At 31.0% G+C, this 19,537-nt stretch overlaps 2 protein-coding genes across 2 annotated transcripts in view; one reads left to right on the forward strand and one right to left on the reverse strand.

The window, feature by feature from the left end:
- Window positions 1-961: 961 nt before the first annotated feature.
- On the reverse strand, window positions 962-7,708 carry LOC123305286 (probable protein S-acyltransferase 23). The gene is made up of 6 exons (XM_044886962.1): window positions 7,391-7,708; window positions 4,582-4,785; window positions 4,163-4,499; window positions 3,716-3,958; window positions 2,543-3,034; window positions 962-1,486 (listed from the first exon to the last, which is right to left on the reverse strand). The coding sequence occupies exons 1-6, from the start codon at window positions 7,522-7,524 to the stop codon at window positions 1,295-1,297; spliced, it is 1,602 nt and encodes a 533-aa protein (XP_044742897.1). The 5' UTR covers window positions 7,525-7,708; the 3' UTR covers window positions 962-1,294.
- A 990-nt stretch (window positions 7,709-8,698) lies between these two features.
- Window positions 8,699-19,537, forward strand: part of LOC123300882 (26S proteasome non-ATPase regulatory subunit 1) — an 868,403-nt gene continuing 857,564 nt past the window's right edge. Inside the window, exons 1-8 of the mRNA XM_044883547.1 lie at window positions 8,699-8,827; window positions 9,227-9,344; window positions 9,417-9,586; window positions 10,706-11,121; window positions 12,662-13,125; window positions 13,359-13,611; window positions 13,694-13,882; window positions 14,482-14,697. Of these exons, the coding sequence (XP_044739482.1) occupies window positions 8,809-8,827; window positions 9,227-9,344; window positions 9,417-9,586; window positions 10,706-11,121; window positions 12,662-13,125; window positions 13,359-13,611; window positions 13,694-13,882; window positions 14,482-14,697 (1,845 nt within the window). The 5' untranslated portion in view covers window positions 8,699-8,808. The remainder of the gene's footprint in view (window positions 8,828-9,226; window positions 9,345-9,416; window positions 9,587-10,705; window positions 11,122-12,661; window positions 13,126-13,358; window positions 13,612-13,693; window positions 13,883-14,481; window positions 14,698-19,537) is intronic.

The raw sequence follows: 19,537 nt of genomic DNA on the forward strand, positions 1-19,537 counted from the left end.
ACCAAAAAGAACGTAAAGAGTTGAATGAAGTTGGTTTATTTTTTTAATATGGAGAAAGCAAAACCTTATTCTTCATATAATCGATCGAGATTCAAGTCTCGAATTTTAATGAAGTCAAAAATGATATATCAAAATCGTAGAGGGATATTTTACGCGCAAGTCCACGAAGCACATGGTCGGTGAGTTATTTTTGGTCTACGATGATTACCCATAGTGGAAAATTTCTAGGCAAATAATTCAGATAGATAAATTTTTTCATTTATGAAAACTGGATCCGATTCACTCTATAGTGTCGATCTTAGTTCGTATTTCTATTATTTGGAAAATTCTACACACTTTTCCTTGATATTATCTTAACCGTTTCTAATTTTTCGGATGTTGAAAATTGAAAGTACAAGGAGAATTGGAGAACGAACTAAAAACACCCTGGTAGAAATATTTCCCTGAAGAAACTCTTTCTTTTAGTTTTTCAGAGAAAGGAAAGCATAGGTTGTGAAATAAAAGTCTTATTTAGAGTTTTTCAAGATTTTTTCAGAGCTTATTTCAGAGAACTATTTTTCCCAGGGCAGACTGTATAATGCTATTCCATTTTTTTTTTTGGTTAAATTCCCCAAATTATAAGTGAAGGTAAGAAAGTATTTTACTGAATCGAAAGGCTATATCAATATCGACACTAATGTGTGAATCGAACCTTAATATTATTTAAAAAAGGCATTATAGTATCAAATTGCGAACGCTAATCAAATATATGAAACTGATTATCAATCAAACATTACAACAGCCGAAGATCTACGTCATTTTCGCAAGGACATTTATTGAAAATTCGCTCTAAAGTTTAGTTTACTAACGTAATCAAACCTTTTCGACATGAGAGGTGTAAATTTTATACCGAAAGCTGTAAGAAGTAGAACCAAAAATTTGGTTCGAAACATTTTTGAAAAAGTCGAATGTAAGGGAGGATTTTTTACAGCGGATTTATTCGAATTGATTCGTTTTTCAAGAAATGTTTCGAACTAAAGTTATACCCAAAGAAACTATTTTATCAAATTTTCGAATTTTGCGAAAATGACATTGGTTTTAGATCTCATAACCCTTGTACTAAAATATTGTATCCTAAAGACACATTTTTCCATCGTGACATGTCTTTATAAAAAAATAATTGACGAAATCGTATTAACAATTTGTATCAAATCGCTACAATTTAATTTGTAACAACCTTCTACTAAGACGTTGTCGTTTTTGTAGCATGATTATTCAGTCTACATGGTGTGCTGTTTGTGCATTCAGGTCTCAATCAAATAAGCTCTTCCAATAGATAATCCTCTTCGTAGTAAGTTTCCGATGAGCAAAAGAAGAATTCTAGTAAATTTAAAAATGGTCCACGTGAAAATGGATTTAAATATCTCCCACGCTTGTCACGTAAATATGGATAACGTTTGTAATTGAACATTTCATTTGTGGTTAAATTCATGCAAGCATGTAGAACCTAAAAATAAATTTAAATTTATAATCTTCGGGTTGTTATAATCATTAAGAAAAACGTGAGCAGTAGAGCTCCACAACTAAGGTCGTATTTTCCCCTCATTAGATGCTTCTTATTATCTAATATTGCCTATTGAAATGATATTTTATCTTTTCATGTTTTTGAACTCATGATATTTTTAAGAAGAGAATCTGAGGAGTCGACAAGCTGTCAAAAGATACTTCCTTAACGTTAACTCAATTCTCAAATAAATTTTCATTATTCTAGTTCAATTCGAGGGAGCTTTTATAATTATTAATCCATTATTTTTCTACAAAAAAAAAACGGGAAGAAGAGAGATGGGAAGTTGATGCTCCCAAAAGACACGTACTTTATACTAATTTAACCTTAAGGCAGATTTTCTTCTACAGCAGCTTCAAGTTCAATTCGGAGACGCTATCGAGAACTTCAAAGCTTTAAAAACAACGTAAAACCATTCTATTATGACACAAAAAAGAGAGAAGAAAGGCTCGAAAGTTCAAACTTCCAAAAGGCATTTGAAGAAGCTACAGAGATGAGCAAAGCTTTATAAATTTCCGCAAAACCGTTTTTCCCTTGAATACCCCTCCAAATTGCTGAAATAAGCCCCCAATTTAATAACACAGATTTTGATTTAAACAGTACCAAAGATGCACCATTTCCAAGCACCTTTGCGCAAAAGATGCGTTGACATATCGTGCGATTTTTCAATTATCTTTGTCATGACCGTATCACAGAGGAAGCTCCCCTGCCTTTCGCTGCTTCCTCACGTTCTAGTCCAAGCCTGCCTTTCTTCAGCACTCATGTTTGGTCACGTTACGAGTTACGATTAAATGGTCGATTTTTACCCTCCTTTTCTTAAGCCAAAAATTCTTTGTATGAAAGACAAAACGTTATAATAAGGACAGATCTTGACAACAATATCCTTTTAGCCTCTTTGGTGTGAACTTCTTTGACTTCCGAATTAGTTGGGTCATTTAAACACTGTATTTAAGGTGGGCTTCAGATAAAAGTGTGAAAATAATTTTTTACAATACTCACCGAAGTACATGTTAAAATCCATCCCAAGGCACAGAATACAAACGATTCAATTAAACCAAGTACATAAAGCATTTCGAAACCTTCGATAGCCACACAGTACAAGGCAAAATATATCGAATACGAGCAATTAATCGCTACACTCATCACAAACAAAAAGAACCACATACGATTTCGTACACCAACACAATTATAAATAAATGGACAATGATGATCAAAATATGATACGCAACGATTACATATTCGGCAATGTTTCGCACGTAACGGTCGTAAACATCGACAACTATGACATAATCGTGATAAAATCACATTCCGTTTTTTCCATTTATCATAGTATGGTATTTGTTTAATTGTTCGATAATATGTTTCAGAATTTAATGGAACGTATCCAGGATTTTTACGATTTGCTATTATCCAACTCAGCCACATTACAACATTCCAGAATATGAAACAATAATGGGAACCGCGTAGAATATTCCATGTGATTGGAACGCACTGTAATAAAAATTTAATTAATTTTTATTGAGTAATATACTGTCCCATCAAAAAGTGGAACTAGCTAAATGAAATATTCCAAAAAAATTTTTAAAAAAATACAGTATCGTGGTTTCCACATTTGGTATAAGGGCTAAAATAAATGGATAACTATCACGAAAAATGAAAAATATGACCTAAAATTGGTGGGTTTGAAAAAAAAGTTCATTCAAATACGATAAAATTTGGGCAAAATATTTAAAAAGATGATTTTTTGATCTGCATGACATCATAAAAATCCAAAAAATTTGTTTGTGCTCTACTACACGCAAATTTTATCCAATTTGGGTCAATCAAGTATGTAATCCTACTAATTTTGGGTCATTCTTTTCAAATATTTGAACAAATTTATCGTATATCTTCAATAAATATCGAAAATACGGTATCGTGGTTTCCACATTCAGTATAAAGGCTACTATAAACGCATGACTATCACGAATAATGAAAAATATGACCCAAAATTAGTGGGTTTTTAAGTTTTAAATTAAGAATTCCTAAAAAAAAAATAAAAAAATAAAAAAACAGGGAAAAGTATGATGTGTGATCAATTATACTACAGAATCGGAAATCGTCAGAAAATCCTGAGAGATAATTATTGTATCCATTCTGATTAAGCTGCGAAATGAAGTCAAAATTACATACCCTGATTAAATACATTGGATAACCCCACAGAAGTACAGATGTTATAAATAACAATAATGGTCCTTTTGAATCACCAGCAGCTCCAAATAACAATCCCCAAATTTCAGATATTGGCGGGAACCAACGTGAACGTCTTTTCTTTTCACTCTCCAAAACTTGAACAATATCTGTATGACGGTGACTTCTTGCCAACATTAATGGCGTTTTATCATTTTTGTCCAATGGATCCAGATCGATATTACTCTAAACAAATTAAATTTTACGTAAATTATAGTTAATTGTAAACATTTTAAAGCTTTAAAGAGTTATTTCTTAAATTGCAACGTTTCCTCTTTATTTAAGACTTCCTCAGACTCTTAGTTATAAATTAATAAAATGTAAAAAGGGCTTAGTCAAACGCTCTTACACTTGTCCAAAGCATCTTTTACTTTATCCAAATTAAAATACCTTTTCGCATAAAATTTTAACGCATGTAACATTCCCCGATAAACATGCCAAATGTAAAGGTGTTGATCCAAAATGGTCAGCTTTTTGCAGATTAACTCCCGAATACATCAAAAGACGTATCAAATCAGCATGACCTTTATATGCAGCCCAATGTAAGGCCGTATCTCCATTAATATCCACAAGATGATTTAACGCTCCCATGCCTAATAAAAATGCCGCAGTAGCTGTTCGACCAAACATACATGCGGTCATTAAAGGTGTTAATCCTTTAAAATCAGCAGCATTCACAGCAACTCCGGCTTGTAAAAGTATTTGCACTATTGCTGCATGTCCCTTTCTAAAACCAAATACATAACGTAAAATAAATTAGAAAATGGAATTGGATCTAAAATATATAAATTAGTCCGATTTGTACCAACCTGCAAGCCCAATGTATGGGCCTTGGTCCTTGTGTACCCAAACATGATAAATCAATTGGAGCTTGATGTTCAACCAAGTACCGCATTATTTCTACGTGCCCGTCCAATGCAGCCCAATGGGCTGGAGTGTAACCCCATTCGTCACGAGCTCGTAATATTTGCGATCCAAGTTTTTCAATAAGTGATTCAACTTCGACCACATCACTGTAATATAAGGTATTATTAATTAACAAGCCTTATCAAATTAAAAAAAAGGAGAGGCAGTCAAAGGGTTTGCCGACAGAAGTGAAAACTTAAAACTTAGCAATACCTGTGTTTTTTTGAATTTTTAATTTAATTATTGATAAATTTTAAGTAGTCTGGTGGTCTAAATTGGAACTACTGAAAAAGCGGCCCACTTCCTGTTTAATACTACAAATTTTTATTGTAGTATTAGGGGGGGGGGGAGGTTTAACTGATTTGAATTTGAATATTTTTATTGGCCGTAAATAATGGTAAGTACAAGGATTGCCATCTGGTAGTCGAAATGGTAACTACTGAATTCTTTAATTTTTTTATCTCCGAGAAATATTTCTGGCGAAAGACTGAAGAAACGACTTTTTTTTCTATAAAAAGTGCATGTAGTGTGCTGTGCTGCATTTTTTATTTACTTTTTCTATGATTCTGTCATATATTTTTGTACAAAACCATTTTTTAATCTTTTTTATTATATATGGATATTTAATTTTAATTATGATGAAAATTTTAAGGCCAACATTATTCAAATTCAATAGATATATTTTAAACAAAGGGAATAAATCATCTAGTTGGAACGAGACGAAAACACTATTATGGGATTACATATATTATGGTGTCAAGGACATAAGTCAAAAATGGCAGGAGCGACAAGAAGCATTTGAAAATGAATATTTTTGGAAAAAAGTATATACATACATTCATATATAATATTTATTCAGGTTAAAAATATAAATTTTATACGTTAAACATAAATGTCTAGCTTGGGCTACGAGGTTTTGGAGGTAGCTTGAGATATTGCACCAACGGGAGTATTTTAAACGACGATATATTTGAAATAGGGATCGTTCCTTATTTTCACTAAATTTAGGTTTTATTCTAATGAATACATTTGTCATAGATTTTCAACCAAAATTTTTAGTATTTCTTAATATCAGTTCCACATTTTTAAATTACATTCAAATAAGGCTGATCAGAACAAATAATTAAAAGATCATTAAAATTTTTTACGGACTTTCATAAAGATTCAAAAAAGCATACCACTTTTTCTATCGTGGGTTGTTGTTATATCGAAATGATCTCTGTTTCTAAAAGATGAAAAACAGATATCTGTTCGTAAATTCAATCCAACATGTTGGCCAGTATCAGCCTGACAAGACGTCAGTTGATCGGTTTTTAAAATGTGCAACTATAGAAACCTTTTTTTTACAACTTTATTCTGTCATATTCTTTTACAAAACGTTTTATTTTAAACTTTATTTTTTTAAAGAATATTTTATTGTAATTATGATTAATATTACCGAAACGACATTATTAAAATTAAATAGTTGTGTTTTAAATAAATTGCATATTTGGAACTCTACATTATTATGGAATGAGTTGCAATTTACCGTCCGGAACTTTTGTGAAGAATGGAAGGAACGTGATAAAGGATTTGAAAATGCAATATTTTGGAAAGAAGTATATGTAACTGTGTTACAAAGATAGCTCAATTTTTTTCAGCTAGATGGAACTCTAGTTTTACGCTCAAAGCCAGCGTCAAGCGTCATCATTAGATTACACTTTTAAAACTAAACGTTAAATTGATGGACATTCGGCAACCATAAATAACTTCTTCCCTCGGAATTTTCGGTGCTTTTCGGAATCCCTTTCCTAGAATTTCATTGTAAAATCTGTAGATATTAATCATCCTTTATTTTTTATACCATGTATATAGGAAATATTCATAGTATATTAAGTTTATTATACCATGTATATAGGAAAAATACATAGTATATTAAGTTTAGTCCCAAGTTTGTAACGCTTAAAAATATTGATGCTATGAACAAAATTTTGGTAAAAGTGTTCATAAAATCACCTAATTAGTTCATTTCCGGTTGTCTGTCTATCGTCTGTCGTCTGTCCGTCTGTCCGTCTGTCATCACGATTACTCAAAAACGAAAAGAGATATCAAGCTGAAATTTTTATAGCGTGAGGACGTAAAAAGTGAGATCCATTCCGTAGGACCCATTTTGTAAACCGTTAGAGATAGAACAAAAGTTTAAATGTGAAAAATGTTTCTTATAAAAAAATAAACAACTTTTGTTTGAAACATTTTTTCGTAAACATAACTGAGAGCGCAAAATTAAGCGCAATTCGTATAGTATGTATTATATGGAAATATCAGTTATATATGTGTGACATATATGTATGCGTGATGTGACAGAGTAATCAACACTGTCTATACATGGTATTTCAACAATTAACTCAGTCAATTGTTTTTTTTCACTTGTTTTATTGTTGAATATTGTTTCCCAAAAATATCTCCCTTCTTTTATCTGAATTTATTAAGTTTTATGAAAAATGTGATATTTTGTTTTAAATTATAGAACAAAGAGCTACTACAAAAACTAAAAGAAAAATTAGAAAATAAATTAAAAGAAGCCGATGATCATTTAGATAAAATAAATCGCAAGAAAAAAGAATTAGAAACTGAAATTAATGAAGAAGAAAAAAATAATGGCAAAAAATAAAATAAAAATCCCACATATTAAAATGGATTAGTCATAAAATAATGAAATTAGTTTGTATTTACCCAGTTTTGACCACATCGAAAATTGTTCGTAACCCTTTTTCATTGTACACATCATTTGTGTCTCCATAAGAGACACTATTCGTATCTTTGGCATCATTCACTGTTGGGGCTGAATGGTCTGCATCGGCTACCATGTTGCAAGAAGCCTGAACTGGTAGTTCCCATACACTTCGGGCTGCGCCCGGACTTGGATATACTTTACACTGCAACGTTCTGACTGATTTTATTATACCTCGCCTACAATAATTATATGTTATTATTATTATTTTTTTAAACAATTATTTCCTGTTTTTGTTTTCTTGTTTTTAAATATTTATTTTGTCGCCTCTTATTTTAGTAATAAAATTCTCAAGACATGCGTTCTAAGAAATTATTGATTGCTATAATTATACAATGTAGTTCATTTAAATTGAAACAACCTAGTTTTATAAGTAAAAACATTCCCTTTAAAAGCACAAGCTTTTATTGTAGATTGTACTAAAAAGTAAAAAATATTTTCTAGCTCAACATTTTTTGGAACCTTAAATGTTATTTTTATTTTGAAACTCGACTTCAGGTCCCACAGTTCCTGTTAGTTCCTACAGTAATAACTTGAAAACTTTCCGCTTTATTACGAGTACTGGGTTGTCCAAGAAATCCTCGACAAGAAGCTTACCACTTGGCAGGATGGCAACTTACAATTCTTAATCGATCGAGTAATCAAGTTTGGTCAATTTGGGTACCCTGGACATTTAAAAATTCTTTAGAAAAGAAGATGGACTTCACAGATGGGCTGTGTTCCATCCTTTTAAGAACTGCGATGCCACTGGCAGGCAGACAGACACACACACATGTAGCGGTCAAACTTAGCCCTCTTTTTGATTCGGGGGTTAAAAATAGAACATTATAAAATTGCATTTTGTTAAAATATATTCTCTTCAGGACACGCAATAAAAATATTTAGCTAGATTATGAAATTATTATTAATTAGCTAGACCGGTATCGATTGCTTTGGCAATCCTTCCTATTTTAGAAATAACGAAATAGTTATCAAGGCATGAATTTTGAATTATAAATATTGCTATTTTAAGTATATTAACCGAAATTATAAATATATTATGTCAAAATGGAATGAAAATAATGAAAAATTGAATGTTTTTTAGTTTTTTAAACGATTTTTTAAACATATGCATCGAATTTCAAAGAAAAATATACTCACATAAATAAAAATCGATTAATAATTTAATTTTCAAAAAAACCGCGATTTTATTATTATACTTAGTATGATTTTTTAGTTCCAATTATGACCACAGCACTGATTGTTTCATGATTTGTCATATATTCATTATTACAAAAGTTTACAGTGTAAAAGAAAAGTGTATTTTGTTTTAATTCTATAAAGGAAAATTTGGAAATTGTTTCAGTAAAAATTAGAAAAGATGAATATTACATCAGCCGGTAAGTAATTTTTTCATAAAATTTTAACAATTTTATTTCTTACTTTATTTGAGAAAAACTTGTTACACCTGTATTGCAAGTCATCAAATTTTCAATGTTGAAAATTAGATTTTCTCTGATATTGCATTACAATTTATGAAAATCATAAGCTAAAGTGATTTAAATTATTCCATAATTGCGATTTTTCATTCTTAATATTCATTTTAATTTTATTTCAATAAATTTCTAGATTTTCTAACCTCACTTTTTTTTGTCTTAGGGTAGACTATAAACAATCAGTTTCTTGCCCTAGAATTAAGTTTTATCGACGTTTTAATTGATATTTACTTACTTATAAATTAAATCAATTTAAGATTTTTGAGAGTTATTTCTCTTAAAAGCTTCTTCAATAATTTTCAGCCGGGGTCATTTCCTTATTGGAAGAACCAATGCCAGAAGTCAAATATTTTGCTCTTAAGAAGTTAGATGCAATTGTTGATGAATTTTGGCCTGAAATTTCAGAAGCTATTGAAAAAATGTAAGTATATCTGATACTAAAGTGGTCTAGACTATGTTAGAATTATATTAAATTATATTTTATCGCATTTAGTGAAATTTTACATGAAGATAAAGTCTTTCAACAACATCAATTAGCAGCCCTTGTTGCCAGCAAAGTATATTATCATTTAGGGGCATTTGAGGAGTCTTTAACATATGCTTTAGGTGCAGGAGATCTTTTTGATGTTAATGCTAGATCAGAATACATCGATACGACTATTGGTAAATTTTAACTTTATTTTTTTGATTTTGCACACTTTTTTAATTAAAATCGATCTAGCTACGCCTTTATGAAATTTTCAAAAACAAAATAACTCTTTTTTGCATTTTTCTTCAATACTTTTGGAGCCTTTGTCTAACACGAACGTTTGTATCGAAAACAGTGGGAATATGAATCAGTTTTTCTTCGGGAACTTTTTTGGACAAATGCGCATTAATGTGCTAGAAGAAGATCAAAATTTGTAATTTTATATAATTAGATGACCCGGGGAAATTTGTACCGCCTAACAGTCGCCATGTTCGCTAGAAAATTTCAACTTTAAAAACAAAAACTACCGAGCTCTGGCCTTCACTTCCCATGCCCTCACCGGTTTCCCCTTTGGTTTCTTTTTAATGGGCTCTAATTGTTTTGGAGCGGAATTCCAAATTTGTTAACGACGCAGCATTCTATTGATAACTGGTAATTGGAACCTGCCAACTGGCGATAGTAATTCGTACTGATAAAAAGAGGGATTGAACCCGTTTTCTGTAGTTCCAATTTAGACTATCAGATAGTAATACTTGTACCTACCATTTTTAAATGCCAATCAAAATATTCAAATCAAATGAATCCCGTTAACTGGCGATTAAAAATTGTACTCATTAAGACAGGAAGTGGGCTGGTTTTTCAGTAGTTCCAGTTTAAACTACCAGGTTACTTTCCCTTTACCAATGGGCGAAATAATTTTGAAAATCGGTTAGGTAGTGGATTAAAAAATGACGGATTTTCATACAAACTTACATTTTTCCCTGCCGGAAGGGGGGGGGGGGCGCATTATCATGACGCATCCAACAATTAAGAGACCATTGAAATCGGTTCAGCCGTTTTTGAGTTATGAATGGTCTAACTAACCCGATTTTGTTTTATATATTAAGATATGCCTTTTTTTGGAAATAAGTATTTCCAAAAGTAAAACAAATACAAAATAGCGCATGTGTGGGAAGGGGAAGGGAAAAGCTTCTTGAGCCTTTATTTCCGGAAAGCATTTGGCATACGAAGTCGATTTTTTTTTAAAGAGGTCTGCATAAAATAATTCAGTGTGTTTTTTTATGTTTTTTATTTAAATTTGATTATATTTGCAGCAAAATGTATCGATTACTACACTCAACAAAGAATCGCATTAGCCGATGGAAATTTAAATGCAAAACAAATTGATCCACGTTTGGAAGCAATCGTAAATCGTATGTTCCAAAGATGTTTAGATGATGGTCAATATCGTCAAGCATTAGGTTTGGCATTAGAAACAAGACGTATGGATATTTTTGAGAGTGCAATTAAACAGGCTGACGATGTAATTGGAATGCTTTCATACGCATTTCAAGTTGCAATGAGCTTAATACAAAATCGAGCTTTTAGAAATATTGTTTTACGATCGTTAGTTGAATTATATAAGGGATTAGCAACGGCCGATTATGTTAATATGTGTCAGTGTTTAATCTTTTTGGATGATCCAATCTCTGTTGCTGAAATTTTGGATAAACTCATTAATGGTCCTGAGGTGAGTACATTCAAATTTTAATACACTTTTTACAGAAAACTGCAAAATTTTAAGTTGTGAACCACAAGTGAAATTTACAAAATTTTAAAGAAACCTTGCGGTTTTTTCCTTACAGCTTTCTCCAAACGGAACCGATTTTCTTGAAACATAGTTAAGAACACTCTCCATTTAATAGGGAATATTCATGAAATTTAAATTTGGTTCAAATATTTTTCTTCCGGAACTTTAATGCAGGGTTCGAAAATATCCGATATTTATTATAAATATCAAAATATCGGATATTTTTTATATATATCCGATATATATCCGATATATATCAAAATTTTAATATTTAAAAAAAACTAAAATGTTTTAAAGGTGTTATTTATTTAGGCACTTCAAATCAGACAAATGAAACCAAAACATAAAATATTCTTCTAGATCAGGCAAAATCAATTAAAAATAATAAAATTTTTATAAATAAAAATCGACTTTAAAACAAAAAACAATTTTATAAATTGTTGTCAGTTAATGGTCATACCTACACTTAGGCAACAAAACAATAAACATTACAAATAATTACTCTAGAGTATAATCAGTCTTTTAATTATCAAATCAGTTATCAGTCATTCGTAATAAACTGTTAATTATCAAATTAAAAAAAAAAATGTAGTTTCATAATTGTGCTTGGTTTGACTGCAAGGAAGATAAAGCTAGATCATCTTCCGATTCTGAATTTTACTTAAACTTACTCTTTAGTTACGAACTTTTTCTGACACGACACGATTTGAGCTTAGTATTAGTAGGTTTTAACTCTACTCCAATGCCATCAAAATTTGGGAAGTAGAAATACGGTAACAAACGTCAAAAATTACTAAATAATATTAAATTTTTTAAAATCATTTTTGTATTGATATATATCATAAAAATTCACGTGATATATATCGGATATATATCATGATATATATCCATTGATATATATCCTCGAACCCTGCTTTAATGACTGGACATTTCAACTAAACCATTATTTTAGTAATTAATATCTTTTTAACTATTTAAAATTAATTAATAAAAGTACAAATTCAGTGCGGGCATTTAAAACTTTCTAAAACGGAAATTCAAATTTTTATACGGACGTGACATCAAAGTACGGGTTTGTCAAATTTGTTGACATACTGTGTGATATTAATTACTTACATTTTATATGGTATTTCATTAAATTATACAATTCTACGGCTTTTTATTAGAAAACTTAATAATAACGAGTGTAAATTCTGTGTTGTAAATTCATTTTTTTAAAGTGTAAATTATACATTGAACTGTCACCAATTGACAGATCGCGTACTTATACGTCATCAACAGAGAGCGCCAAAAAACTGCGTTTAAATATCTCAAAATTATTATGTATTTTAAATATTTTTTTACACTTAAATACAACATTTTTAAGCAGTATTTATATTTTTTACTTTGCTATAACGGTGTAAACAATGAATTAAAAATATAAAAAAAATACATGAATATTCCCTATTATTAATAAAAGCTTTTGTATATTCTTTTCTAGGAGAATGAATTAATGGCATATCAAATCGCATTCGATTTATACGATTCAGCAACGCAACAATTTCTTGGGCGTGTATTACAAGCCTTACGTGCTACAGCACCTGCACCAGCTGCTTTAACTGTTGGTAAAGTTGAAAATAAAGAACCTGCAACAACAGCAGCAGCAACAACAACTGAGGGTAGTGAAAAACCAGCTGTAAAAGAGGATAAACCAACAGAACGTGATTTAGATAGTTTAAACGATGAAGAAAAAGAACATCAACAGAAAATTGAAAAATTATTAAATATTTTATCTGGATCCATTTCAATTGAATTACATTTACAATTTTTAATTCGATCAAATCATACAGATATGTTAATTTTAAAGAATACAAAAGATTCGATTCGAGTATCAATTTGTCATACGGCAACGGTTATTGCGAACGCTTTCATGCATAGTGGTACGACTAGTGATCAATTTTTACGGTGAGTATATTTTTGAAATTAATTTTTAGTCCCAAAAGCGTGCCATATAACTTAAAATTCAGACTTTTGATTGCCTTTGGAGACATAAATATGAAACTACAACATTTCATTTCATGTCTATATCTTTTGTATTTTTTTTGTAAAGTTTACCACCATTTTAGTTACATTTTAACCTAGTAGAGGCTCGCTTCGCTCGCCTGCTGATAATTTTTTTTTTTTTCATTTTGTTTCAGTGATAATTTGGAATGGCTTTCACGTGCAACAAATTGGGCTAAATTAACAGCAACAGCATCTTTAGGTGTGATTCATCGTGGTCATGAAACACAAGCTTTAGCATTAATGCAAAGTTATTTACCCAAAGAAGTTGGTCCAAGTTCTGGATATTCTGAAGGTGGTGGTTTATACGCATTAGGTTTAATTCATGCTAATCATGGTGCAAATATTATTGATTATTTATTGGGTCAATTGAAGGATGCCCAAAATGAGGTAATGATAAAACTTTTCTAAAAAAAAAAATAGATGAAATTATTAAAATAAATACTTAAAGCTAAATTGATTTCTGTTACAGATGGTTCGTCATGGTGGATGTCTAGGTCTTGGTCTAGCTGCAATGGGTACTCATCGTCAGGACGTGTATGAACAGTTGAAATTTAATTTGTATCAAGATGATGCAGCAACAGGTGAAGCGGCTGGTATTGCGATGGGAATGGTTATGTTAGGATCCAAAAATGCTGCATCCATTGAAGATATGGTTGCGGTAAGTTTTAAAGTTTTACTACGATTAACTTTTGAGAGCGGTTCAAAAAAATTGTTTGAATGATAGGATACTGTAATTTTTCGCACAACAAATGTTCTTTTTTATTGATTTTTTTTTCTCATTAAAACGACTCCTTCAGAGGTTTGTTTCTTGACTAAAAGTTCACATAATCAACAATACATGGCGCTTATTTTTCTCACTGAATTAGCCTTTTACCTGGTAAGGTTAAAAAAAGATCCTCTAGATAGCAGGATATATTTGTACCCCCCTAGTGTTGCCATTTATCGGATCTTTTTTTAATCTTCCCAGGAAAAAGGCTAATTAAAGCATTATATTTTTTAAATAATACTAATAAAAATTTTTAACTAACTACATAAGACAAATTATAAACATTATCATATTATCATTAAATCCGGATATATATTAATAATTTCGCTAGATGGCGACGCTAGGGGGGGAGGTACAAATATATCCTGCCATCTAGAGGATTTATTTTTAATCTTCCCAGGAAAAAGGCTAATTGTTTCTAAATAAAGGATGAAATAATTAATTTATCTTTGTAAATTATGCTTCCAATTAAAGTATATTTTTATTTGCAGTACGCACAAGAAAGTCAACATGAAAAAATTTTACGTGGTTTGGCTGTTGGTATCGCTTTTACAATGTATGGTCGATTAGAGGAAGCTGATCCATTGGTTGAACAATTATGTCGTGATAAAGATCCAATTTTACGTCGTTCTGGCATGTATACATTGGCTATGGCATACTGTGGGACTGGGAATAATCAAGCTATTCGAAAATTACTTCATGTTGCTGTAAGTACTTTTAAAATATGTATTTATCAAATCTTTCAATAGATGGCATTAATACCTACTATGTATTTCTATAAAATTAAGACTAGGAGTTACCCACCTGCTTCGCTGGGATATTTCAACTTTTAAAACAAAGACTACCGCGTTATAGCCATTTGTGTGTGAGTTAATATTAAGGAAATGCCTTTTGGTAGTGTCAGGTCCCCAGCTCCCCGATCCCCTTCTCACTATTTTAGGTAGATATTTCCTGTTTTAAAAACATCCCATTCTAATAAATCTAATAAAAGGAATCTAATGAGAGGAAAATATGACCTTGGTGATACAAGCAGATCTTCTGATAACGTGTTTTTTTTGTTTTTTTTTTTTTATTTTTTTAATCTATGTATGAGATTTTCTTATCCACTTCCGTTTGTATATATAATTTTCTTTGTACTCAAAAAGTAAATCTTTAAAAGAATTTAAAATTTACCCTGGTTTTAATTAGCTTACATAAATAATTTACGTTGATGGCAATTATAAATTTGCTTAAAAATACATTATAAAATATGATAATATTAAGGTAGTATAGCAGTGTCGAAGCATCGAAGCAGAAAAGAGTTTAATCAAATCATCAATCTTTGTTGAGTTGAAAAATCATTAAAACATTTTTAAAAGCTGAGTTGGTTAAAATTTAGTTTTCAAATTTACTTACATGACGTAAAAAAACGTAGTAATTTAACAATTAATTCGATCGTGTTTGTTTTCACTTGATTAATATGTCCGATTTACAACACGGGTAGAAACTAAATTATGATAATAAAACTTCTAAACGGTAAATCGTTTAGAATTTTTATACCATGCATATATGTAATATGCAAGGTATACTAAGTTTAGTCCCAAGTTTGTAACGCTTAAAAATATGAATGCTAGGAATAAAATTTTGGTATGGGTAAAATCACCTAATTAGTCCATTTTCGGTTGTCTGTCCGTCTGTCTGCCAACACGATAACTCAAAAAAGAAAAAAGATATCAAGCTGAAACTTTTACAGCGAACTCAGGACGTAAAAAGTGAGCCCAAGTTCGTAATAGAGCAACATAGGTCAATTGGGTCTTGACCTATGGATCCGTAGGACCCATCTTATAAACCGTTAGAGATAGAACAAAAGTTTAAATGTACAAAATCTTCCTTATCAAAAAATAAACAACTTTTGTTTGAAACATTTTTTTCGTAAACATCATTGTTTACCCGTGAGGGTTCAAATAAGGCGTAAATTGTATAGTATGTATTGTATGGGAATATCAGTTACGTATGTGTGACATGTATGTATGTATAATGTGATAGAGTAATCAACACTGTCTATGCATAGTATTTCAACAATTAACTCAGTCAATTTTTGTTTTTACTTGTTTTAGTGAATGTTTGACACATAGTTCTGTCTAAAAAGTTTTTTTTTGTGAAATTTTTGCACAAACCATCAATTTTCGGTGTTATTGATCAGTGACGCTCAAGCAATTTTATACAATTAATTATATCTTTCGAACAGTGCAGTAAAAATTTCTGATTTTTTTTTCTCTTAACTAATGGCGCTATGATCTTTTGAATAAATTAAAAATAAATAATAGTTAACAATGAACTTCGACACTGCTATACTCTTAGATCATATATTTTAAATGGATGAGCCCAGTGTATACCAAGTATATGTATTTTGGCGTCACAGAGTAGATTAACAAAGATGAGAGTAGATTAACAAAGATGAAAATAGTTGGAGGCCTGTTTAAAATATATGATCTAAGGAGGCATGATCGTATAACCGAAATCAGCTGTTTCAATGATGTGTTTATATTTCAAATTGACATTTCATATGATCATATGATCGTATGATCATATGATCGTATGATCATGTATTTTAAAATGTAGTGTATTTTCAAAGGGTATAATCTTATTTAAAATACGCGCCAGGATATTACGTTGTATATTAAAACATGCGTATTATGACCAGGCCCTGATATTTCCTATCCTTGTCAATCTACTTTGAGAGGTGGTTCTCACTCTGTTGGCAATTCCAGTAGTGAATTTTCAAAGGCTATACTACCTTAAAATACATTATAAAATTATGACAATATTAAAGTACTTGTAAAAATTAAACGTGTAAAATCATACATAAGATTGAAATAATTATATTTTGCAGTGAGAATTTTCAATTAAATTAAGTGAAGTCAATTAATGACTTGATGAAAACTACAACAAAGTCTTGTCATTTTCTTCTTTTAACTCATTTAAAATGCTATTTATATAACAGCGTATATGTATGTTAAATACACTCGTTATACTCGCTCTAGTCGCTAGGTGATAGATAACACCAGTGAATTTACCCATTTATTGTGTCGTCCTCTCTTCAGATTTCCTCGTCAATTTCATCTGTGTATGTGTGTGTCTCTTGATAATTTTATCTGTCGTTTGATAAATTTATTGTCTTTTACAAAACTTAGAAGTGAAATTGTGTTTAAAATTAAACACACGTATGTATGTGAGTAATATACAAGGTGTCACCACGTAAATATATTTAATTTACGTGTGCTGGGGTGCCACGAAATGTTTTTGAGATACGGACTAAAATCGATCAAAATATTGCGATATCTGAGAAACTCTGCATCTAATCATTAAATTAACCGGATTTTTATACTTTTTGGGTCAAAATTACCCCATCCACCGAGTTTCATCAAATTCCAAAACAAAAATTTTTTTTCCGATTTTCTCCATTTTTTCAAAGGGGTACCCCTTAAAAAAATCGAAAAATTTGTTAAAAGTACAAAAATCGGGTTCATTTGTTAACTGGTCGAATAAATTTTGAGATACAAAATTACCCTATCCACCGAGTTTCATCAAATTCCAAAATACAAATTTTTTCCCGATTTTCTCGATTTTTTCAAAGGGGTACGTACCCCTTAAAAAAATTGCAAAAAATCGAAAAATTTTTTACATCTCCAATTTCGGTAACACTTAGTATATAAGGTAATTTTGGCCCAAAAAGTACAAAAATCGGGTGCATTTGTTAAATGGTCGAATAGCTTTTGAGATACAGACTAAAATCGATCAAAATATTGCGAAATCTCAGAAGCACTGCATTGCAACTTAGGTGAAATAATTTTTAAAAACGGTTAAGTAGTTAATTCAAAAATGACGAATTTTCATACAAACTATCTTCCCCTTATAAGTTTTCAGCTTTGATTTGTGTTTTTTTTCATTTGAACAATCAGTTTTCTATCTCCAAATTAGAAAGAAAATTTGTGTTTTCACCATTTTTTTATGTTACATCCAGTAAAAGTATTTGAATTATTTGTTAATTTAGTGAATGTAATTATAATTACGTATGTACATGCTTTACTGTAATTACTGACTCATTTAACTTGAGAATTATTCTTTGAATGTTCATTCAAAAATTAAATTTTCAAAAGTTTCGCACAAAATCAGTTCGAAAGAAATATTAACAGATTGTAAATGCATATAGAATATGTGAACTCAAGAGTGGATTTGAGAAGTAACTCGGATTGGATCTTCCTAAGTACCTCTACCAAATATTAGCCAAATATTAAAAATCTGACACGCTAGAGTTACTACACATGTCGATTTTTTTTCCATTTTCAAAAATCCGCCATGAGCTTGCATTACACCGCCCTATTAGCTCAGTTGGTTAAGGCGTAACCAATTTCGTTCGCGGTATGCATAGGGTAGCGGGTTCGGTTCCCGCCGTCGCAACAAAATGAATTTAATTAATAGTTGTGATGGGCTGGTGTAGTGCATGGTATATGCATGAAAGAGGTGCATTCAGCCTCTGAAATTGAGGAGCTGATAACTGAAATTATCGGCGGAAAAGTTGTAAAACACATATGGTATCACAACGGGCTCTATAGCCTAAGTGTGTCCTTCGTGGAAAGCCATTATAACCTAACCTAACCTAACCTTGCATTACATTCAAATCATTAAGTCTTTTGTATGGGAGCTTTATTGGGGTTCACTTAACATCCCTTATGAAAATCTGACGCGCCCGAGTAAATTTTTTTTCATTTTTAACCCTTTCACGTGGCCCCTCCATCGCATCGCCCAAACCGTCAGATTAATATATTTCGCTATCAGAGTTACTCACTCCATGGGTCTGTTTTTTTTTTTCATTTTCTAAGCCTTGTAAGTCCTCTCCCAACAGCTAGATTAAAACAAGTGAAAACAAACAATTGACTGAGTTAACTGTTGAAATATCACGTATAGACAGTTTTGATGACGCAATCGTTTGTTTTTTGACGTCACGTAAATAAAGAAAGATTTCCACTCTTATATAGCCACACACACATAACTGATATTCCCATATTAATACATACTACAAAATTTTCACCTAATTAGCGCCCTTACATTTAAACATTTGTTCTATCTCTAACGGTTTACAAGATGGGTCCTACGGACCCCAGACCCAATTGACCTATGTTGCTTATTTACGAACTCGACCTCTCTTTTTACGTCTTAAGCATACAAAAATTTCAGCTTGATATCTCTTTTCGTTTTTGAGTAATCGTGACGACAGACGACAGGCGACAGACAGACAGACAGACAGACAGACATATGGAAATGGACTAGTTAGGTGATTCTATGAACACCTAAACCAAAATTTTTTTCGTAGCATTAATATTTTTAAGCGGTACAAACTTGGGACTAAACTTAATATACCATGTATATTTCATATACAAGGTATAAAAATTTTATAGGATCTTTTTTTTTTAAATCATCTAAAGCTAGAAAATTCAATAGATTTCCACTACGCTCGAGTTACTACACATTTAGCATCGTGGGAACCCCTTACTAATATTTATTAAA

Source organism: Chrysoperla carnea, chromosome 1 (genome assembly GCF_905475395.1).
Source record: "Chrysoperla carnea chromosome 1, inChrCarn1.1, whole genome shotgun sequence".
NCBI classification, from domain to species: domain Eukaryota; kingdom Metazoa; phylum Arthropoda; class Insecta; order Neuroptera; family Chrysopidae; genus Chrysoperla; species Chrysoperla carnea.